Source organism: Carassius gibelio, chromosome A19 (assembly GCF_023724105.1).
Source record: "Carassius gibelio isolate Cgi1373 ecotype wild population from Czech Republic chromosome A19, carGib1.2-hapl.c, whole genome shotgun sequence".
Classification (NCBI taxonomy): Eukaryota; Metazoa; Chordata; class Actinopteri; order Cypriniformes; family Cyprinidae; genus Carassius; species Carassius gibelio.
In genome coordinates, this window is record NC_068389.1 from 3,883,643 (window position 1) to 3,909,247 (window position 25,605).

Genomic DNA, 25,605 nt, shown 5'->3' on the forward strand with positions numbered 1-25,605 from the left:
CTTGGCTCCTGCACACAGTGCAGAAGAGCTGAAGGCCACTATCAGAACAACCTGGGCTCTCATAACACATGAGCAGTAAAGTTCAAGTATACAATTTTTGGTAAGTGTAAAGATGAATCAAATAATACAGTTTAGCATTTATTATTTTACTCACATCCTGTTTATTTAAAATCTTTCATTTACATTGCAGCATGTCTCAGACAGACAGAAGTCAATAATGTATTTTTTTAGATCTAAGATTTCAGAGTGCAATAATGCTGTGTGTGAATATAAAAACCTGCAAAGTTTCAAAAATAAATTTCATAATCACAAAGGTGGACCTTGGGACAAAAAAAGTAACACTTCAAGGTGGCCTTGTTACATATTCTCACTAATATAATAACAGTACATTATGCATGATTACATGCAAGCAATCCTAAACCAAACCCTAACCATATATTAACTACATGTGGTTTATTGGTATAACTCAGTACTTAAATGTGTAATAAAAAATAAATAAATAAATAAATACACAAACAAATTTAGAACTGAGCTATAGCAAAGCAGATGGTCAGGTGCAGCCACAGAAATTCATTCACACAAGATATAAAGATTTAAAAAAAAGCCCCAAAAAAGTAATAAAGATACAAAGAATGCAAATGGTTATAAACGTGGACAATCAGTTTCAACAATCAGTCAACTTCAGTTGAATGTCACCTTCATTTCACACCAATCGTATCACCATATAGTAGTGAATAACATGTTTCTATGATCCTACAGTTTACAATTATTAGGACTTTTCATGTGTGAATCAAGGGTTATGTCTGAAACTCTTTACACACTAAAATTCTTCTCTCCACTGTGAATTCTCATGTGTGACTTAAGATTACCATTTTGTGAGAAGCTATCCCCGCATAGTTTGCAGGTGAAAGCCTTCTCTGTAGTATGAAGTCTCACATGAGTGTAGAGGCTCACTTTACAGCTGAAACTCTCTCCACACTGATCACAAATAAAACCATTCTCTCTTGAATGTTCTCTCTTTTCTCCAGTGTGAACTCTCATGTGGAACTTGAGGCTTTCTTCATATTTGTAGCTATTTCCGCATTGATCACATGGGAATGGCTTCTCTGAATGAATGATTATGTGTTGATCAAGGCCTCCTTTTTTAACAAAACTCTTTCCACAGTGTTGGCATGTGAATAGCTTCTCTCCGGTATGAATTTTGATGTGTTCATTAAGGTTTCCTTTTAACGTGAAACTCTTTCCACAGTGTTGGCATGTGAACAGCTTCTCTCCAGTGTGTACTCTCATGTGGGATTTAAGCGTTTTTTTATATCTAAAACTCTTTCCACACTGAACACAACTGAACGGCTTCCCTCCAGTGTGAACGGTTACATGTTCATTAAGATTTCCTTTTTTAGTGAAACTCTTTCCACAGTGATCACAAGTGAACGGCTTCCCTCCAGTGTGATCTCTCATGTGGGATTCAAGTGTTTTTTTATATCTGAAACTCTTTCCACACTGAACACAAGTGAACGGCTTCCCTCCAGTGTGAAGGGTTACGTGTTTATTAAGATTTCTTTTTTTAGCAAAACACTTTCCACAGTGATCACATATGAACGGCTTCTCTCCAGTGTGAATGATTACATGTTCATCAAGGCTTCCTTTTAGTTTGAAACTCTTTCCACAGTGTTGGCATGTGAACGGCTTCTCTCTGGTGTGAGTTTTGATGTGTTCGTTAAGGTTTCCCTTTGTAGTGAAACTCACTCCACAGTGTTGGCATGTGAACGGCTTTTCTCCCGTGTGAATTTTGATGTGTTCATTAAGGTTTCCTTTTAGCGTGAAACTCTTTCCACAGTGTTGGCATGTGAACAGATTTTCTCCAGTGTGAACTCTCATGTGGGTTTTAAGTGTTTCTTTATATCTGAAACTCTTTCCACACTGATCACAATTGAACGGCTTCCCTCCAGTGTGAGTGGTTACATGATTATTAAGATTTCCTTTTTTAGTAAAACACTTTCCACACTGATCACATGTGAAGATCTTCTCTCTAGTGTGAATTTTCATGTGCGCATTAAGGTTTTTTTTTTGTGTGAAACACTTTCCACATTCATGGCAAGTTAAGTAACTGGGACATGTGGTCTTCTGAAAAGAGTTAGTTTCAGTCAGTATGGATTTTTCTTCAGCTAAGAAATCATGTTTCTCAATTTGATCTTTCTCTTCTGTTTCTTTCAGTTCTTGCTTCTCTTCTTTTATTGCCATCGATTCTGAAGTGAAAAAAAGACAAATAGAAGTTAATGGGAGATTAATGGCTCAGAGCAAGAGGGAAAACCCAAAATAAATGTATTAAAACATCAAAACTAACATTGTGCCACAAAACTGGGTTATTCTAGACCAATACAAATCTGCCATTTAGAGCCCCTTTCACACTGCACGTCGGACCCGCAATATTCCCGTAACATATGTGCAAACTGTAATGAAGCAGAGATCAGTTAGTTCCTCACTTTCCGCGCTGACGCCGAGATCGTTTGCTTGCTTCAGTTAAAGTATAACGTGCCTAGCGTTTTCGACTCGTTGATGTCACGTGTTGTTACGGAATCTTCAAGGGTTGTGTGTGAAAGCACGCACATATACCGGGTCATCACTGGCAGTGTGAAAGTGCCAAATATAGCGACCCGGGAACAATTACAGGAACACTTTACCCCTGTATTTGCCGGAATGGCAGTGTGAAAGGGGCTTAGGTAAAAAACAAAACAAAAAAACCCTTTCAGTCCCTTTCACTTTGCAATAATACAATGATAGTTTTAGTCAGGATTTAAACACCATCATAAATGAAGTGTAGGGGGCTGTACAGTTAAGACCCAAGGACCAGATATGTTGAACTTAGACCAGGAGTCAGAGATGAAGTGAAGTGAAGTGAAGTGACATTCAGCCAAGTATGGAGACCCATACTCAGAATTTGTGCTCTGCATTTAACCCATCCGAAATGCACACACACAGAGCAGTGAACACACACACACACTGTGAGCACACACCCGGAGCAGTGTTCATCATTTATGCTGCGGCGCCCGGGGAGCAGTTGGGGGTTCGATGCCTTGCTCAAGGGCACCTAAGTCATGGTATTGAAGGTGGAGAGAGAGCTGTTCATGCACTACCTCCACCCACAATTCCGTCCGGCCCGAGACTAGAACTCACAACCCTTCGATTGGGAGTCCAACCCTCTAACCATTAGATGCTGTAAAATGCTGTATTTTCCACACTATAAGGCGCCCTTAAAAGCCTTTAATTTTCTCAGAAAACGACAGTGCGCCTTATAATTTGGAGCGCCTATATATGGATCAAAGCGCTGTGTCAAAATGTTGACATTCCCTTTAGCACAGCTCCATCTAGTGGATGCATAACACAAACCCAGTCAAACGCTTGACTGCAGTATCTTCTATTTTATGCACCTTATAATCCAGTGCGCCTTATAGTGCAGAAAATACGATAGTTTGCAGTTTCATCAGCATAAGTCACTAACGAGGAGGCCCTTCACATTTTCACATTCATATTCTAACAGGGTCTATCTACTATGTCGTTTCTTCAGGTTAAATGATTCTAACTGGTTCAGAAAAGAAAAGACAAAATTAGTAATTTTCCACACATGGACTGATAGACAAAAGAATATCTCCATCCATGGGCGACATTAGGTGAGGCAGTTGTCCTCCATATCATCAGTCATGGAATCCCTGATGTCAGCCCAGGCCCGGTCGTACAGGGGTACTAGATGGTGCTAAATAGATAGCAGATATGTGACCTGTCACGGACACCAGTGACACAAGTAGGCAGCACAACTTTCGAGCAAAATGAGAAAAGAGCGTTTGTTTTTTTTTTCAAAATTGTTGATTTGATTTTTTTCAGAATCTGTAAGTTGAGATCACGAAGAAGCCTCTCCCTGTATGAGAGAGTAGTATTGGTATATTTAAAAGCATACATTTTGAGGTTGAAATCGACTTGTTTTTCGGAGTTTCTAGCTGGAAGTAGGGGCGTGTCATTGTCTGTGTTTATTTTCCATACTGGATAAGCTGGCTTTTGTTTCTTTTGTTATTGCCACCACCCTCAAAGGGAAGTGTGGCTACTTATGCAGAGCTCGGGCCAGCAAGCCAGGGAGACAGTCCTGTAGCCAGAAGCTTTTTCCAGACATTATGGACAACATACTGCTGGATTCTTTAGTTGCGGAAAGAATGGCAGGACATGCAAATTATTGGACACTTAGAGGAAAACAGACGCACAGTGCAAACTTCGGAGATGGTTACATCCACAAAGAAGACCCCGACAAAGAGAAAGTGTGCTCGAATGACTTATTTCATTGGAGGCAACGAGATCTGCAAGAATACTTTTGTTTCTTATGGGGTGAATTTCCATAAACATCAAAGTTTGGTGTTTTGTGTTCATTCACCAAGTTTTATGTAGAAAACCAGCAAATAACAAATAAAATTAGCATCAATATGTACGTTTTGTTTACATAAACATTAAAATAATAACATTAAAAATGATGGCCAGATTTTAAAGGAGTGTCTTGCAACGTCATCTACACTGCACAAGTTCAAATAGAGTTTTGACAAAAAAATGTTTTATAAAATGATAAAATTCACATATTTCAGCCTCTAAATCATTTTTATAAAAGGCAAAAAATATAAATTACTGATATTTACAAAGAACATTATCTTTTATTATTAATAGTATGCAGTCCGATTTTCCCGTTCCATCTGTCGTTGCTATGCAACTTTACAGGGGGAAGCTTTACGGGGGTATGGCTTATCTAAATTAGATGTAAATGAGCCCTATTGTCACTCCCAGCAGTGAGAACTGTACAGTCTTTAGAGGCCATTTTCTCTCTTTTGAGGTTTTTTGAGTGCCTACCTTCAAATGGCCATAACTTCTCCAAATATTATCAGATGTGTTCCATGTGTTACACATCGTTGGAAAGCTTGGAGACTACACTTTCAGAATCTGTGAATAACTAAAAATGCCCCAGAACCGACTTGTGCCCCTACTTTCCATGATTGGTCACATATGTTAATACTGAATATAAAGCTAACAGAGCACTCAGATCATTAGGAGTCGGTTAGAAATACCAAGGGTTCACACAAAACAAGGGGAGTCCTCTTTTAGTTACTATGCCGCCCGCAGCTGGAATCAGCTTCCAGAAGAGATGATAAAGGGATTTATCATTAATTTTATGGACACATACATGATGCAAAGTTTCAGGAATGATGCTGGATTCTCTCTCGAAATATCAGTGATAAGCAATGGACGAAACAAAAATGCATCAATGATTTATTCTGGAAGCAGCCCTTGAATTCACAGACAGCATGCGTTTTGAGCAAGATCCAGTTCACTGACTAAAAGCATCCATACACTTTAATTAGATCGAGATCAACCAGTAATTTAATTTCCAGTAACGGATGGTAAAATTTGAATTTTATCCAATTTATTCCCACAACAGAGTTTATATTTTCCCCATGTGACTCACCATTATGATTCAAAATGGACACATTTCAAATGACAGGAAAAAGACATGGAAAACTTAAAGAACATCAGAGAAGCAGTGTGCGCATTTCTGGTTAAAAATTAAAGGCCATCAACTAACACTTAAAACAGGAAATGATTGAAACATTTACAATCATTTAGCAGACACTTTTATTCAAAGTGACTTACAAAGCAGAACAATAGAAGCAATTAGATCAACATTAGATAACACACACCGTCACTCGGAACCAGAGATGTATAAAGTACTAGAGAACCATACTTGAGTAAAAGTACAAGTGCTCTATCAAAAAAGTGACTTGAGTAGAAGTAGAAGTGCTCTTTAAGCACCACACTTAAGTAGAAGTACTAAAGTATTCAACATTTTTTGTACTTAAGTATTGCAAGTAGTCTATTTTAAAAATTACTACTCAAGTACTGAAAGTAAAAGTAGAAGTATTGTGTTATGTAGCTATTAAAGAAAGTAGTCAAAAGTTTGAACATATTGTTTTTACTATTTCAAATGATTAACCTAAAGGACAATCACAATTCCTTTGACTGTAACTTCTTGTAAACAAAAAACGGTTACTAGGGTTAGCCCAATTTGCAAAATGATGTCATTGATAACTTACCCTCATGTTGTTTCAAACCCGTAAGACATCAGAGGGTCATTTAGAATTTTTTGAAGCATCGAAAATACATTTTGGTCAAAAAATAGCAAAAACTACGACTTTATTCAGCATTGTCTTCTCTTCCGCGTCTGTTGTAAGACAGTTAAAAACAAAGCAGTTTGTGATATCTGGTTCGCGAACGAATCATTCGATGTAACCGGATCTTTTTGAAACAGTTCACCAAATCGAACTGAATCGTTTTAAACAGTTCGCGTCTCCAATACGCATTAATCCACAGATTAATTAAGCTTAACTTGTTTAATGTGTCTGACACTCCCTCTGAGTTAAAACAAACCAATATCCCGGAGTAATTCATTGACTCAAACAGTACACTGACTGAACTGATGTGAAGAGAGAACTGAAAGATGAACACCGAGCCGAGCCAGATAATGACTCGTTCACGAGTCAAGAACCGTTTCTGTCAGACGCGTCCGATTCGTGAACCAAGGAGCTGATGATACTGCGCATGTGTGATTTAGCGTGAAGCAAACCGACACACAGAGCGTCTGGAACCGAACTGATTCTTTTGGTGATTGATTCTGAACTGATTCTTAATGTTATGAGCCAATGTGCAGTCAACGCCAATGACGCCATTGCATCGAGCGCAAAAGAATCGGTGCACTGTTTTCTTCAACTGGTTTACTGAATCGGACTGTCAGAAAGAACTAACGTTACTGGTCATCCGAAAACCGATGCAACCGGTTCTTGACTCGTGAACGAGTCATTATCTGGCTCGGTTCGGTTGTTCATTTTTCTCTTCACAGACAGCAGTTCAGTCAGCATGCGCAGTCTTCTTAATCGCTTGATTCGCTCAATGATGTGCCAGCTTCATCAAACCTGCCATCTACAGTTCTGGCAGTGGTTTGTAATGGAATGATTCGTAACATCATAATTGTAACGAGTAACGATGCAGCACATAAAAAAAAATATCGGAGTAAAAGTATTAAACTCCGCGAAAATATGTACCGAAGTAAAAGTGGGAGTAGGAGAAAAAAATAATACTCTAGTAAAGTACAGATACCGCCTTTTAGTACTTAAGTACAGTAGTGAAGTAGTTCTACTTCGTTACTATACATCTCTGCTCGGAACACATCGAGAGGAGAAACACCACACACAACCCTCGCCGAAAATAACACGCACCATGAGGAGAAACACACTGAGAGGAGAAACACCACACACGACCCTCACAGAGATAGCACACACCGTCACTCGGAAAACACACCGAGAGGAGAAACACCACACACGACCCTCACAGAGATAACACACACCGTCACTCGGAACACACCGAGAGGAGAAACACCACACACGACCCTCACCGAGATAACACACACCGTCACTCGGAACACACCGAGAGGAGAAACACCACACACGACCCTCACTGAGATAACACACACCGTCACTCGGAACACACTGAGAGGAGAAACACCACACACGACCCTCACCGAGATAACACACACCGTCACTCGGAACACACCGAGAGGAGAAACACCACACACGACCCTCACCGAGATCACGCACACCGTCACTCGGAACACACCGAGAGGAGAAACACAACACACACCACCCTCACAGAGATCACGCACACAGTCACTCGGAACACACAGAGAGGAGAAACACTACACACAACCCTCACTGAGATAACACACACCGTCACTCGGAACACACCAAGAGGAGAAACACCACACGCGACCCTCACCGAGATAACACACACCGTCACTCGGAACACACCGAGAGGAGAAACACCACATGCAACCCTCACCGAGATAACACACACCGTCACTCGGAACACACCGAGAGGAGAAACACCACACACACCGTCACTCGGAACACACCAAGAGGAGAAACACCACACACGACCCTCACCGAGATAACACACACCGTTACTCGGAACACACCGCGGGGAGAAACACCACACACGACCCTCACTGAGATAACACACACCATGAGGAGAAACACACAGAGAGGAGAAACATCAAACACGACCCTCACCGAGATAACACACACCGTTACTCGGAACACACCGCGGGGAGAAACAACACACACGACCCTCACCGAGATAACACACACCATGAGGAGAAACACACAGAGAGGAGAAACATCAAACACGACCCTCACCGAGATAACACACACCGTTACTCAGAACACACCGTGAGGAGAAACACCACACACACCGTCACTCGGAACACACCAAGAGGAGAAACACCACACACGACCCTCACCGAGATAACACACACCGTTACTCGGAACACACCGAGAGGAGAAACACCACACACAACCCTCACCGAGATAACACACACCGTCACCCAGAACACACCGCGGGGAGAAACACCACACACGACCCTCACTGAGATAACACACACCATGAGGAGAAACACACAGAGAGGAGAAACATCAAACACGACCCTCACCGAGATAACACACACCGTTACTCGGAACACACCGCGGGGAGAAACACCACACATGACCCTCACTGAGATAACACACACCATGAGGAGAAACACACAGAGAGGAGAAACATCAAGCACGACCCTCACCGAGATAACACACACCGTCACTCGGAACACACAGAGAGGAGAAACACCACACGCGACCCTCACCGAGATAACACACACCGTCACTCGGAACACACCGAGAGGAGAAACACCACACACGACCCTCACCGAGATAACACACACCGTTACTCGGAACACACAGAGAGGAAAAACACTACACACAACCCTCACTGAGATAACACACACTGTCACTCGGAACACACCGAGAGGAGAAACACCACACGCGACCCTCACTGAGATTACACACACCGTCACTCGGAACACACCGAGAGGAGAAACACCACACACGACCCTCACCGAGATAACACACACCGTTACTCGGAACACACCGCGGGGAGAAACACCACACACGACCCTCACTGAGATGACACACACCATCACTCGGAACACACCGAGAGGAGAAACACCACACGCGACCCTCACCGAGATAACACACACCGTTACTCGGAACACACCGCGGGGAGAAACACCACACACGACCCTCACTGAGATAACACACACTGTCACTCGGAACACACTGAGAGGAGAAACACCACACATGACCCTCAGCGAGATAACACACACCATGACTCGGAACACACAGAGAGGAAAAACACTACACACGACCCTCACTGAGATAACACACACCGTCACTCGGAACACACAGAGAGGAAAAACAATACACACAACCCTCACTGAAATAACACACACCGTCACTCGGAACACACCGAGAGGAGAAACACCACACGCGACCCTCACCGAGATAACACACACCGTTACTCGGAACACACCGCGGGGAGAAACACCACACACGACCCTCACTGAGATAACACACACTGTCACTCGGAACACACTGAGAGGAGAAACACCACACATGACCCTCAGCGAGATAACACACACCGTCACTCGGAACACACAGAGAGGAAAAACACTACACACGACCCTCACTGAGATAACACACACCGTCACTCGGAACACACCGAGAGGAGAAACACTACACACAACCCTCACTGAGATAACACACACTGTCACTCGGAACACACTGAGAGGAGAAACACTACACACGACCCTCACTGAGATAACACACACCGTCACTCGGAACACACAGAGAGGAAAAACACTACACATAACCCTCACTGAGATAACACACACCGTCACTCGGAACACACCGAGAGGAGAAACACTACACACGACCCTCACCGAGATAACACACACCATGACTCGGAACACACAGAGAGGAAAAACACTACACACGACCCTCACTGAGATAACACACACTGTCACTCGGAACACACTGAGAGGAGAAACACTACACACGACCCTCACCGAGATAACACACACCGTCACTCGGAACACACTGAGAGGACAAACACCACACATGACCCTCAGCGAGATAACACACACCATGACTCGGAACACACAGAGAGGAAAAACACTACACACGACCCTCACTGAGATAACACACACTGTCACTCGAAACACACCGAGAGGAGAAACACTACACACAACCCTCACTGAGATAACACACACTGTCACTCGGAACACACTGAGAGGAGAAACACCACACGCGACCCTCACCGAGATAACACACACCGTTACTCGGAACACACCGAGAGGAGAAACACCACACGCGACCCTCACCGAGATAACACACACCATGACTCGGAACACACAGAGAGGAAAAACACTACACACGACCCTCACTGAGATAACACACACTGTCACTCGAAACACACCGAGAGGAGAAACACTACACACAACCCTCACTGAGATAACACACACTGTCACTCGGAACACACTGAGAGGAGAAACACCACACGCGACCCTCACCGAGATAACACACACCGTTACTCGGAACACACCGCGGGGAGAAACACCACACACGACCCTCACTGAGATAACACACACTGTCACTCGGAACACACTGAGAGGAGAAACACCACACATGACCCTCAGCGAGATAACACACACCGTCACTCGGAACACACAGAGAGGAAAAACACTACACACGACCCTCACTGAGATAACACACACCGTCACTCGGAACACACCGAGAGGAGAAACACTACACACAACCCTCACTGAGATAACACACACTGTCACTCGGAACACACTGAGAGGAGAAACACCACACATGACCCTCAGCGAGATAACACACACCGTCACTCGGAACACACAGAGAGGAAAAACAGTACACGTAACCCTCACTGAGATAACACACACCGTCACTCGGAACACACCGAGAGGAGAAACACCACATGCGACCCTCACCGAGATAACACACACCGTCACTCGGAACACACCGAGAGGAGAAACACCACACGCGACCCTCACCGAGATAACACACACCGTCACTCGGAACACACAGAGAGGAAAAACACTACACACGACCCTCACTGAGATAACACACACCGTCACTCGGAACACACAGAGAGGAAAAACACTACACATAACCCTCACTGAGATAACACACACCGTCACTCGGAACACACCGAGAGGAGAAACACGACACACGACCCTCACCGAGATAACACACACCATGACTCGGAACACACAGAGAGGAAAAACACTACACACGACCCTCACTGAGATAACACACACTGTCACTCGGAACACACTGAGAGGAGAAACACTACACACGACCCTCACCGAGATAACACACACCGTCACTCGGAACACACTGAGAGGACAAACACCACACATGACCCTCAGCGAGATAACACACACCATGACTCGGAACACACAGAGAGGAAAAACACTACACACGACCCTCACTGAGATAACACACACTGTCACTCGAAACACACTGAGAGGAGAAACACCACACATGACCCTCATCGAGATAACACACACCGTCACCCGGAACACACCGAGAGGAGAAACACCACACACGACCCTCACCGAGATAACACACACAATGACTCGGAACACACAGAGAGGAAAAACACTACACACAACCCTCACTGAGATAACACACACTGTCAAACACCAATACAGAAAATACTAACTTATCATCTTTACAGTTTGAACAATTTCAGTGACTTAATACAAAGTCATATTTTCTTCAAAGAAAAGAGTGACATTCTTTCACGTGATTTATTTAAAGTTTTAGAACATAATTCTTTAAGGTAAATGAAAATTATCTGCTTGCTTCAATAGTCTGCAGTAATTTACAGAATTACAGTAATGGGGAAAAAAGGTAGAAACTAAAAGTACATACTGTAATTCGAAATTGGGCTAATCCTGAAATTGCAATCAGCAGTGTTTGAAAGGCACAAGGCTGAAATCTATTCTGTTTTGAATGTGTGGTTCACAGTTTTGACAGCAGTGTGTTAGCATTTGAATAAACTGCTGTAAATCTACAGTGTTGTGCAGGTTGTGGTTAAAGTCATGGGATAAGTGTGTAGAGTTTTGAAAACTGTGTTCAAGCAATGAAAAACGAACTAGAGTTTGGTTCACATGAACTGCTGCTGTGCAGACTGTAGTTAGAGTTTTGCACATGTGACGCCAGTTGTGCCAGCCGTCATTTAGGAATCGAAAAAAAAAAATGTAATATAAAAGACAAGAAAAGAAAAAAGTGCTGGCGAAAAAGATGGTTTTTAGATGTTTCTTGAAAATGATTCAAGACTCAGCTGTACAAATTGAGATTTGGAGGTCATTCCACCAGCTGGGCACAGTCCATGAAAAGGTCCGTGAGAGTGATTTTGAACTTTAAGAGGGCACCACAAGCCGTCATTCACTTGTAGAGAACAAACTTCTGGAGGGCACATAAGATTGAACCAGTGAGTTTAGGTATGTTGGTGCCGTGCCAGTGGTCATCTGGTAAGCAAGCATCAGTACCTTGATTTTGATGGGAGCGGCTACTAGTAGCCAGTGTAACCTGATGATGAGAGGAGTAACGTGAGCTTTTTTTGGCTCATTGAAGACAACCCTCGCTGCTGTATTCTGGATCAGTTGCAGAGGCTTGACAGTACATGCAGGAAGAGCCAGGAGAGCATTAAAATAGTCCAGTCTGGAGAGAACAAGAGCTTGGACAAGAAGTTGGGTAGCTTGCTCTGACAGGAAGGGTCTAAATCTTCCTAAAGTTGTATAAGGCAAATCTACGGGACCGGGTCATTGTAGCAATATGGTCTGTGAAGCTTAACTGATGATCCATCACAACTCCTAGGTTTCTGGTTGTCCGGGAAGGAGTTATGGTTGACGAACCCAGCTGTATAGAGAAGTTGGTGATGAAACAATGAGTTAGCTGGAACCACCAGGAGTTGGGTCTTAGTTAAGGTTGAGTTGAAGGTGATGGTCATTCATCCAGCTAGAAATGTCACTCAGACAGGATGAAATGCGAGCAGCTAATGTTGGGTCATCTGGTTGGAATGAGAAGTAGAATTGAGTGTCATCATGCTTCTGAATGACAGATCCTAATGACCTCATGTATATGGAGAAGAGAAGTGGTCCAAGTACTGAGCCTTGAGGAACCCCAGTAGCAAGGTGGTGTGACTTAGAAACATCCCCCCTCCAAGACACACTGAAGGATCTGTCAGAGAGGTAGGACTTAACCCACAGGAGAGCAGTTCCAAAGATGCCCATCTTTCTGAGGGTGGACAGGACAATCTGGTGATTAACAGTGTCAAAAGCAGCAGACAGGTCCAGTAAGATAAGTACTGAGGATTAGGCAGCTGCTCTTGCCAGTCGCAGGGCAGTTTCAGTTGAGTGTCTTTGTAGTTTTCTAGAAGAGCTGGATTTAGAGATGGTTTCTTGAGGAGTGGGATTACCCGAGCTTGCTTAAATGCTGAGGGAAATGTTCCAGAGTGAAGAGAGGAGTTGATAATGTGAGTAAGAGAAGGTATGACTGAAGAAGAGATCGCTTGAAGGAGGTGAGTGGGGATTAAATCAAGTGAACAAGTAGTAGGATGATTGGACAGGATAAGTTTGGAAATGTCCATATCTGAGAGTGGAGAGGAGGAGAGAGAGTGTGCAGTGATCACTGTGAAGTTATCCTCAGTCTGCGGTGTGGAGAATTGGTCACTGATGGATCTTGTCTTATTTGTGAAGAAAACTGCAAAGTCGTCAGCTGTAAGATTCGAAGGAGGAGGTGGTGGAGGCAGATTAAGCAGAGAACATTTTGAAGAGTGTCCGAGCGTCATAACAGTTGTTAATTTTGTTGTTGTAGTAGGATGTTTTAGCAGTGAAGACATTTGCAGAGAAAGAAGAGAGTAGAGACTGATACACACTGAGGTCGGTAGAGTTTCTTGATTTATGCCATTTCCTCTCTGCAGACCTGAGTTTAGAGCGATGTTCACTGAGAACCTCAGACAGCCAGGGGGCAGATGGGGCGGTGCGTGCTGGTCTAGACAACAGTGGGCAAAAGTTGTCCAAGCAAGAGGTTAGAGTGGAGCAAAGAGTGTCTGTAGCGCTGTTCATGTCCAGAGCTGAGAACTGAGAGAGTGGAGGAAGTGGGGATGAAACCACAACAGATAGGCGAGATGGAAAGAGTGAGCGCAGGTTCCGTCGAAAGGTGACCTGCGTTGGAGTGTGTGCTACTTCAGGAGTAAGTGCTAGGTTAGCAGTAATGAGGAAGTCTGAGGTGTCCACAGAGCAACAGCGCGTGTAGATGAGGTCCAGTTGGTTGCCTGATTTGTGAGTCACTGTAGTATACACTTGCTTGAGATCAAATGAGGCGAGGAGAGTGTTGAAGTCAGCAGCGTGGGATATATCTAGGTAGATGTGGAAGTCACCAAGCAGTACCAGAGGAGTACCATCTTCAGGAAAGTTTGATAGCAGCACATTCAACTCCTCCAAGAAGTTTCCCAATTGACCTGGGGGACCATAAATGACCACAAAGTGGATTTTAACAGGGTGGGTTACAGTAATGGCATGTGATTCAAATGAACCAGTACCTGTAGGTGATGGCTGAAGATCAAATTTCCATTCTTTGGATATAAGGAGACCCGTACCTCCACCCCTCCCAGTGGTACGAGGAGTGTGGGAACAAGTGAAATTAGTAGAGAGGGCTGCAGGGGTGGCAGTATCTTCAGGTTTGATCCAAGTCTCAGTCAGTGTCATGAGGTTGAGACCGGAATGAGTAGCAATAGATAAAATGAAGTCTGCTTTGTTGACAGCAGACTGGCTGTTCCAGAGACCAACTGGAATAGAGAGCTTAGTAGTAGAGGTCAGAGGGACAGGCTGTAGATTTGTCGGATAGGCCTTCCTTTGATGTACATAGCGTGCTCTCCGAGTGTTAGTTGTGATAGTAGAGATCTGATAGCACATAGTGAATACAAGTGACCTAAATAAGTATTTGAGAACGAGCTATACAAAAAGTAAAGAAAGGGGAGAAAAGCAGTATTCAATGCCCTGTCGGTGTCCTTGCTTGGTGGAGTGGCACAGGTAGAGTCAATTGCCCTACACTCATCAGTCTTCACACGATGACTGCCGCGGTGAGAACTACTGCTTTTATATTTGCCTGATTACCTGTGATTGAAGTCAGCTGGCCACACCTCACTATTTGAGAGACCAAAACTGGGCAAGCGCCACTTCAGCATGTATTTACCAGGGTACGACACACAGTAAATAAACCAAACTTTCCTAGCAACGATGATCACACAGTAGTCTAATGAGAAAACGAGACAAAACATTTACAAACTGCTGTCCTTATCTGTTGCTTGACTGTTTCTTCTGACAAAGGCTTCCAAAACAGCTAATTAAGTGCTTTCACTGGCTTTGGCCATGCCTCACTATTGAAACTGGGCAGTCCCACGATAGACAAACGCAAAACCAAGTGCCACTTCAGCACGTTGGAACAGGAAATTGAACAGGACGTGATAGTCTTCTGGATAACTGTACGATCAGCAGCCTTCCCCATGATCGTGTAGCCTAGTGAACCAAAATGACAGACCATTTTGAAGGCTCAGGAAACCTTTGCAGGTGTTTTGAGTTGATTAGCTGATTGGCATGTCACCATATTCTAATTTGTTGAGATGATTAGTGGGTTTTTGTTAAATGTGAGCCAAATTCTTAATTAAAAGAACCAAAGACTTAAAATACTTCAGTCTGTGTATTGAATTTAATACATGAGTTTCACAATTTGAGTTGAATTACGGAAATAAATTAACTTTTCCACGACATTCTAATCAATTGAGATGCACCTGTACATTTCTGTTCATTTCTTTTTCATACCAGAAATCAAATAAAGAAGTTTGGTTACTCATAAAGTAGTATTAAAGTGGAAGAATAAGGAAATACAGTCAATATAGCTTCTGATCATCTTTTTTTTCCGTCTAAAAAAGAAATAAAAGAGAATTAAGAATCCGTTTTTTAAAGGAGATCATGCTTTTTTTCTGGTCAATGAGCTGTCTTTGTAGTGTAGTGACAGGTTTATAACTGGCTTAAAGGGTTAACATCCACTGGTGTTCAGTGTTTATAAATCTAATTATTGTGAGTGTGAGTGACGTATAGCATGATGTAAAAAATTTGCTAAATTGATGTAAAAATGCTAAATTGAATTCCTAGCATCTTTTTAGCTTCAGTGTATCAAGTGAACCGGTAAGCCATTGCTTTTGAATAGACTTAGACTAGCCATCGATTTTGAAACATTTATTTTAAAAAGGTGTTGAAAATATAATTATTTTTACTAGGCTGTTTAGTAATTAGTAGGTTGTTTAAAAAAAAAAAAAAACATAAAACAGTAATGTTCCTTAAGAAACTATACAATACACTGTGCGTGAAACAAGAATATGCAGTATATTTAATGAACATTCTTTGTTTTTCACATTTTGACTGCAGATAAAATACCAACGTTTTCATAATCTAATTATTCAGGCAGTATGAACAATCAAGTATTAATATGTATTCTTCAAATTTTCAGTAATATGCAGAATTTCCTATTCACATTTATAACACTATGCACAAGAATATAACACTTGTAACAGCAGAATAACCTATAAACTCTCTATTCCTTACATATTAAATATGATTACGCTCAAATTATCATTAACAACATCTATTCTTTTTTAAAAACAATTTTCATGGTTTTCGATTAGGAAATGGATTCTGAGTTTGATGTTACTAAACTAACAGTTTTTTTTTAGGCTTACTTTTGTATTGGTCATGTGGTCTCAACATGTCTGTCCACATGAATTGACCTGCTCCAAATAAAAGCTCTTTAATTAGGACACTCGTATCACATTCACATTTACATCTTTGACTTGATTGCATAGATACAATTTAAACTGAACAGAGATGACATCACTGAATTCAATGATGAACTGCCTTTAAAGGGGGGGTGAAATGCTCGTTTTCACTCAATCTCCTGTTAATCTTGAGTACCTATAGAGTACTACTGCATCCTTCATAAATCCAAAAAGTCTTTAGTTTTATTATATTCATAGGAGAAAGATAGTCTGTACCGATTTTTCCCGGAAAAACACGAGTGGCTGGAGGCGTGACGTGTGGGCGGAGCTAAAGAATCACGAGCGCCAGTAGGCTTTTGCGTTGAGATCGTCTGGAAGCTGACATTACTGTGAGGGGAAAACCACCATCCAAAACAAACCATGGCTAACAGTCAGATTCAGCCGTTTATTTATGATCCAGAATCAGATCCAGAGGATGAAATTTAACAAGAGCAGCAGCAGCAACGACTACAGCATTACGTCTCTGTGGTATGTATTGAAACTGTATATATTTGCTTAGCGGTTTTGGAAAATGACTAAGTTCCACTTTGTCGTCTTTTTTTTTTTTTTAAGCTGTACATGTGGAAAGTGCAGTTTGATGACAACATCGCATGTTGTTTACTTGATGTGCTTACGCGCCGATAGCTAAGTTAACAACACAGAGATATTTGAAGCAGTTTTACTCACCGCCTGCGGTTCCAACACACGATCGTGACCCTTTTTCATTGGGACTGCATTATCCTTAAGAAATAAACGATGTGCAAATCCGGCGTCAAACTGGGCCTTGTTTGTAAAACAAGCATCTTCGAAATGCAGGGAACAAACACAAACACTTGCACAACTCCGTTGATGCTCTGTAAAAATAAACTCCATCCACTGGTCCCTTAATGCTGTTTCTCTTTTGGTAATCTGTGCAGGGTTGTCTTGCCCTGGCAACCAAAAACACACTTCTTTTGTGACATTTGGCGACGCTCTCGCTCTGATCAGTGAAGTCTGTTGTGCTCTCAGTGCTCTGCTATACGGGAGCGCGCGCTCTTCCGGCAGAAGTGCCTCAGGACACATATAAGGAAATTCCGCTCCATCTAACGTCACACAGACCCATACTCGAAAAAAAACTTTCCCAAACTTGTGACAAACCGGAAGGAGTATTTTTGGAACAGAAATACTCCTTCAAACGTACAACTTAATTTTTGAAACTTTGTCCATGTTTAGCATGGGAATCCAACTCTTTAACAGTGTAAAAAACTCAGTATGCATGAAATAGCATTTCACCCCCCTTTAACTATCATTTTGCATTATTGACAATGTTTTCCTAATGAGTGTTGTTCAGTTGCTGTGACAAAATGTATTTCGTTTAAAGCGCTATATAAATAAAGGTGACTTGACATTCTTCAAAAAATATTGTTCAGTCCTGTAAAGCTGGACATTTAAATAATAAAAAAACAAATATCTGTGTTCAGCTTTGAGAATGAAACCAACCTGTTTGTTCTTCAGTCTCTTCACGTTTCAAGCTGAATACTTCTGCAATCCTCAAGTCTTCACTCTCCTGTTTAATAGACGCCATCTTGCTTCACCAGAAGGATTTCTCTGTTTGGAAAAAATAAATCCAAACTATATCTTTCATGTCAGTCAAAGTGAGAGTAAATGGCCAGAAAACACTCATAACTAGTGCAAAAACGTGAATTTTACAAATACCAAAAAAAAAAAAAACATACTTGGAAACAAAAGTGCAGGATATATTTCACCATTAAACCTAAACCAATGTATGCCCAAAACAATGCGTATCTAAATGACCACATTGATTCGAGTGCTTCAACTAAATGCTTTGGCGAATCAATCAACTCAAGTGATTAGTGATTAAAAATAAAAATAAACTCAGTTTCTCTCATCATTACTTGATTCATGTTTATGACAAACTGAGGCAATGTTCCAGTCCAATTTTTTTGCACCATTCCCTCATCAACATCCCTCCGTCTCATTCACTCAGCTGTACATCACTGCTTACAGAATTAGCTTTTTAGTTTTATTCCCCAAGTGTTCACCAACACAAAAGGAAATATACCTTGGAAATATAATCACCATTGGCTAGTACATTTTTCAGTTTACTCGGCAGACTGATATACTTTTTTACACACATAAACACACACACACACACACACACACACACACACACATATGATTACAATTAGCTTATCTTTGGAAAATGGCAAAGCTTCTTAAATCTTAGCTTCTTAATCAGTCATTCAAGCATTATATTATGGTATTAAGCACTATTTGATGTTAAAACTTGGTAACCATGTATGAACGCATATTTGTAATTTTAACTGAACTAAAGACTGCTGGTGATGCTTAAAATATTGTTGGTCATTCAGGGTTTTTGTATAAAAAAAAATTAAATGGCAATAGATCATATTAATTATTATTAAAATATAATACTACTACTAGTAATTCTACTACCATACGAACAATATACAATGCACTATGGATTGATGAGCTGCTGGGTTCATGAATATTAGGGCTGAAATTATTCCTCGAGTAACTCGATTACAAAAAATGATCAAGGCAAATTCCTCTGCCTTGAAGCCTCTTTTAATTTATTTTAAATCTCACGTCAGGTTCTTTCGCAATGATTTTCTTAATGTGACACAACGCGTTTACGTCACCCACAAAGCGGAAGGAAGCACTGCGGCCGAAATCGCGCACTGCAAGGAGTCAGCAGTGTTTTGATTTGAGAGCGCGGGCAAACGTAAAGAGAACGTCGTGGTGTGTGTCCATTGCAAGATAGAGCTGGTATACCACAACTAGGACCCTAGGATTTCCTCGATGCAGAAAACACGGAGGCAATCGCAGAATCCAGTCATAAAAACTGAATTTACAGTTTAATAAAGGCAGGGAATTTGCCAAATGAATTAATCAAAAATAGGTCATTGCACTTACATCAAATCACGATATGGACTAATATCTGTAAATATTAAGCCAGAACAGTCTATTTAAATATGAATCCTGCATGTTCTGCTGTCTCTGTTAATGAATGGAGCAGAAGCGCTTCTTCATTTATTTACACACACACTGAAGCGTGTGACGCTCGCGGTAATTTCAGCGTCTGCTGTCTCACTAAATAAGGACGTGAACACATGAACAACATCTCCAGAACTGCTCTGACAGTCACTTCATGAGCATTTGACCATTTGATTTGAGTAAAACTAGCATCACATCACATACACAGAACTGTAAAGGTGCGTCAATCCGTCAAAAAAGTCCAGCTAAAGACTATTGTTCAGCACAATGTTCATAGCCTACTACTAAAAAAAATCTAACATCATTTTTTTTAAGGTTTAATCACACAACATTTCTTCCCTGTTTTATTTTTAATAGTAACTCCCCTTTGTTTACCAAAAAGTTAATGTTCAATAATTAAAAGATACATTAATATTTTATGTGTTTAATGTGCATCTCAGAAAATGCTTTATTTAAAACCCCAACTGAATGGCACTTAAATGCACTTAAGTCATCTAGCAACTTTATTGTCATTGTTCACAGTACGAGTACAGACAGAGAAACAATGGGCAATAATTAAATGTTTATTTTTGATGTATGCATTGCATTCTATGCATTTAAATGATAATAATTTTTTTTTTTTTAAAAAGGAAGCTTTGTTGTTCATTTTAAGAGACCTACAAGTCTTATTTTATCTTGCATAATTAATATTGCACTTTAAGCAAAAACACATTTTATCCGATTACGCGATTAATTGATTTTTTGGTAGAATACTCGATTAGTAAAATATTCGATCGCTACAGCCCTAATGAATATTAATCACGTTGTCTGCGATCGATCAAACTGATTTGCTGAAATCAAAACAGAGACAGTAATAGTTCAGCGCCAGCCAATGAAATTGCCATTAGCGCATTATCTCCGCCCAGTACCAGAGAAACCGGCATATCTTCTGCTTCTTCTAAAAAGGTGAATAATTCTAAATAAACTCCATTATTTTACTCTTTGCATGTGTGAGAAACAGAACTATCAACAAAGCAACGGCAAGTCGTGCACCTTCATGCAGATTTTACAGTTCGGCAAATACAGGTGTGCTGCGTGTCCATTGAGATGAATTGAAATAGTACAGATTGCTTTATGGAGAGCGAAACTCTGGAGTGCTCAGTCACTGTTCAGCGAGTGAAAATGTGCTAATCTTATAATAGCATTCTTGGGAGTAAAACCAAATAATTTATTAGCCAATGGCTAATGATAGACATCATTTAGTCGTGCGGAGTAAAATTTTGTCGCATATGTGAGTGATTTACTAGCAATGTAGAGGTTGCACTGCAAGAACACTGCCCGACCTTCATAAACCCCGCAGCACGATGAAGACACCAGATACCCTGTTTATTTTGAACACCCTTTCCCTCTGGACAGTTTTATTCCTGGTGTTTTATATTTTCTGTTAATAAAAGCCGACAGAAGAATCAACGAAGACGGCCTACCAGAAACAAAATGGGTAAGTGATGTTTCTTCTATTGTCATTTACCCTGTGGTTGGTTAAGACTGTTGACTAAAACCTGGTTTCTCTGTCCCTGTTGGGGCGCTGTGTGAGAGGGAAAGCTGCACAGAGAGGCATTCCTGCCCCGCCCACTCCGACTGTATGGAGCCTGGTGGAGGATGGTAGCATTCCCGTCTGGGTGGCTGCCATAAAAAGGGGGGAAGTGACGAGTCGGCTGCCTTCCCCATTATTATCAGCATCACCCTGTCCCTTAATCGCCGCCATTTGCCAGGCTCCCAAAAGGAGTGGGTACGTGAGAGAGCAGGGGTGCAGCATCATGCAGGTCTGGTGGGGTGTGATGAGGCACACCTGAAGCGAATGGAGACTCATTATTTCCAGGAAGGGTGCACACTGCTCTTGACTGAATTAGTTTGTAGTTTTAACAAGAATTAATGCACAGTCAAACCAGCAATTATTCTGACACCAGATATATATTTTTTTATATATTTTTTTTACTACTAGGTTCAGGACACTATAATACATTTATGCAGGTGAGTATAGCTAAATAAAGTGAACTACGACATATTATACCCAAAAATTCTTCATACAGTGGACCACTAGTGAAATTGATTAATAATAATAATAATTATAATGATAATAATAATAAAATTGGGACCAAAAATTATTTAGCACCATATAAAAAATTAAATAATAATCTAAACAGTTATGAGGTGTTGTGTGTGTGTGTTGACAAATCTTTTGCGGTGTCCTAAAAGCCAGGATTAACACACAACACGTTCGCTAAAGTCTGATTTGTGACCTAATGACTCTTGAGCGGATTCATTATAATGAATGGTGAAAGCACTTGGTCTGTCTGCCCGTCAGTGTCTGAATCGATGTATAACAAATCATTACTTCTTAGAAGAACACACACATCTGGAATAAGAAAGTAAGTGTGCTTACCCCATTTAGCAAGAGTGTTAAGTAAATTTAGCCTTAATAATCCACAATATGTATAGGCCTATGACAATGTGTAGTAAATTACCTATAAAATAATTTAAAGTTAGACTAGAGTGAGATGAAACTAGATCTGTTGCTAGCTAGCTGCTAATTTTATAAAATTTTATAAGGTAAAAAAATACACTATTACACCTTTTAACATTATGTTTTTAATTGATATGATTATACTAAAATAATTATCAGGTCTATCAAAAAAGGATTTTATCTTTCTTAAGTATGAAAGCCAGTCGTGGAAAAATCACAGCTTTTTTTGCAAAGAGGTAAAGAAAATATGACAGTGATCGTTTTTCATGAATAGGATTAAAAAAAACAGTTTCTTTGTATTTGTTTTAAATGTAACATTTATTGTCTATTTTGGGCTTGTGGATCATGTGGGTACTAGGGTACTCTGTGATGTGTGTGGATGACCATGTCGGTCAGCCACCACCGAAGACCAATTCTGACCCAGGAAAAACTGCCCCTCTGATGTCACATGGACTACTGTGATGATGTTTTTCTTACCTTTCTGGACATGGACAGTAGACCGTACACACAGCTTCAATGGAGGGACTGAGAGCTCTCGGACTAAATCTAAAATATCTTAAACTGTGTTCTGAAGATAAACGGAGGTGTTACGGGTTTGAAACGACAAGAGGGTGAGTTATTAATGACATCATTTTCATTGTTGGGTGATCTATCCCTTTAACACAGAATCAACTACATGAGTTATTAGCCAAAGTTCAAACTTCAAAGGGCCATTTAAACGATTAAAACTAAGGCATTTATTAACTTTAAGATTACTTTTTGTCACGTAAACTGCCTGTATACATCATGTTATGTGCACGTGTTTGTGTGTGGGACAGAGGAGAACACGCCGCGTCACAGCGGAGTATGAATCAGCCCTTATCATGAACCAAAGCACACGAGCTACGGCTGTCAAACGTGACCTAGTCAACGCTACTCGTCTGTATTTGCTACAAACGCTGCTCCGCTTCTGCTCGCGCGTCCAGACACTCAGTATTCTCCATAGGGAGGGACATGAGACAGACGCACCTTTCTGTACGGATGCGCCTTACTCACAGAAATAACCTTCACTGTTTGATAAAGCGTTAATCGTGTATAAATAAGGCTTGAACCGTTTCCATCGACTTTAAATGAACACAAACAAACCTTTCTTCAGCTGGATCACAAGAGAGCAGTAGAAGTGCGTCGCGGGTTTATGACGTCACCGCGCTCGGATGCTAAAATAAAAGTCCCGTTCACAACGGGGGCAGGGTTGAATATTTTTTTATTTTTTTTATTAGCAAACAAACAAATGTACATACAAAATAGGTACTGAATAAACAATATGAACAATTCTCCGAGGCAGACATTTGACAATTGCAAATACAATATGTAATAGTGATGTTATACATTAAATGCACAATCACGAATAGCAATAAGGAATAAAAACAAATAATAAATAATAATAATGATTAAAAAAATAAGGAAAAAAAGTTACAATAAAATACAAATTAAAGCAACATCAAAAAGGTTGTTAAACAAGTAATGTTGTAAGTAATCTTTCTTAAGCACACCAAACTTAATTTGTTTGTATTCAAGGGCATTTACCCATGTAATTATACATTTTACTGCACAATTGAGTCCAAAACAACTTTGAGTAATTACAATAATATATATATATATATATATATGTTCAGTGGTTTCAATATCACTATCACAGAAATGACAAGAGTTTTCTCTAATATCAAATTTTGATTTGAGAAGTTCTTTAGACATGTATATATCATTTATTATTTTAAAATTAAGTTCTTTCACTTTAGGGAGACTTGGAAAGGTAAGATAATTCATTTCATCATTTCCTTCACCTCTTTTAGGTTAAATTCTTTGAAAACATAATATCGTTTAATCCTATTTGGATGAAGTTTATTAATGAAGACACTTCTAATATATTTGTTATTACATTTATGATCTCTAATAAACAATTCACCCAGACAAAGAGATGGGAGAGAGAATGTTACAGAGTAATGTGAAAGAATCCCTTTTACTAATAATACCATGTTTTTTGGTATGGCATTTACAACACTGTAAAACTCTTTAGGATGACATGCAAATCCATTTTTTAAACAGAAATCCTTGTAATTGAGAACATTTCCATAACTGTCTGTCATGTCCAACAGGGAAAGAATATTATATTGAAACCAGTTTTCATAAAATATAGATTTGTTATGGTGCAAAATAAAACGATTGTTCCAAATACAAGTTTTGTGTGGACTAAAATTGTGGGAAAATGCTAATTTCCAACATAGGAGAACTCGTTGGTGGAATGCAGACAATTTAAGAGGTAATTTGGATATATCAAAGTCACATCTAATCAAAAATTCCAAGCCACCTACTTTCCCAAATATTGAAGAAGATACGATGAACCATAAGCAGTTTGTATTACAAAGAAATGATCTTAACCACTGAGTTTTCAAAACACTATTCATTATTTCTAAGTCAATAACATTAAAACCCCCTTCTTCATAACTGTGAACTAAATCCTTTTTTTTTTTAAATATAGTGATGCTTATTTTTCCAGATAAAGTTAAACAATGCAATATTACATTCTTTCAGTAAATGAGGCGGGATAGCTAAGGAGGAGGCTGGATAAACGAACCTGGAGAGTAATTCCATTTTAGTCAACAAGACTCTTCCAAATATTGAGATGTCTCTTTGTAGCCAGTTATTGAGAATTGCTTTTGCTTTTGAAAGATTTTTAACAACATTTTCTTGAACACTTTGATTACTATCTCTAGTAATAGTTATCCCCAAATATTTTACATGTTTTTATGGTTATGTTACATAAAGAGTCTAATTCGCTGCCATGAATTGCAAGTAACTCACACTTGTTAAAATTTAAGTGTAGGCCTGATGCTTTGGAAAATAGATTAACTAGTTGAATGGCTTTATTAATCTTAAATTGGTCCTTTAAAAAGATCGCTGTATCATCAGCTAATTGACTTATACCAATTTGTCTTCCAAATACACTGAGTCTATCAAAGTTGCTATTTTTATCTATCAAGATAGCAAGCATTTCTATTGCCAAGATAAATAGAAAAGGGGAAATGGGACATCCTTGTCTTATTCCTCGTGAAATGTTGAATCTCTGGGATGTTCAAAATGAATGGGATATAGAACTATTGATGTCTTTATAGAACATTTTTATAAAAGAAATACAGTTCATGCCAAAATCAAATTTTTAGAGGGAGTAAAATATGTAATTATGTTCAATC

At 40.3% G+C, this 25,605-nt stretch overlaps 1 protein-coding gene and 1 long non-coding RNA gene across 2 annotated transcripts in view; one reads left to right on the forward strand and one right to left on the reverse strand.

Annotated features, from left to right (window-relative positions):
* LOC127935636 (uncharacterized) overlaps positions 1-25,605 on the forward strand; it is a 39,254-nt gene that overhangs the window by 6,121 nt on the left and 7,528 nt on the right. The gene's annotated exons all lie outside the window — the stretch shown is intronic.
* Positions 138-23,611, reverse strand: LOC127935635 (gastrula zinc finger protein XlCGF57.1). The gene is made up of 3 exons (XM_052533711.1): positions 23,501-23,611; positions 18,334-18,441; positions 138-2,246 (listed from the first exon to the last, which is right to left on the reverse strand). Exons 2-3 carry the CDS (start codon positions 18,416-18,418, stop codon positions 814-816), a joined length of 1,518 nt encoding a protein of 505 aa, XP_052389671.1. The 5' UTR covers positions 18,419-18,441; positions 23,501-23,611; the 3' UTR covers positions 138-813.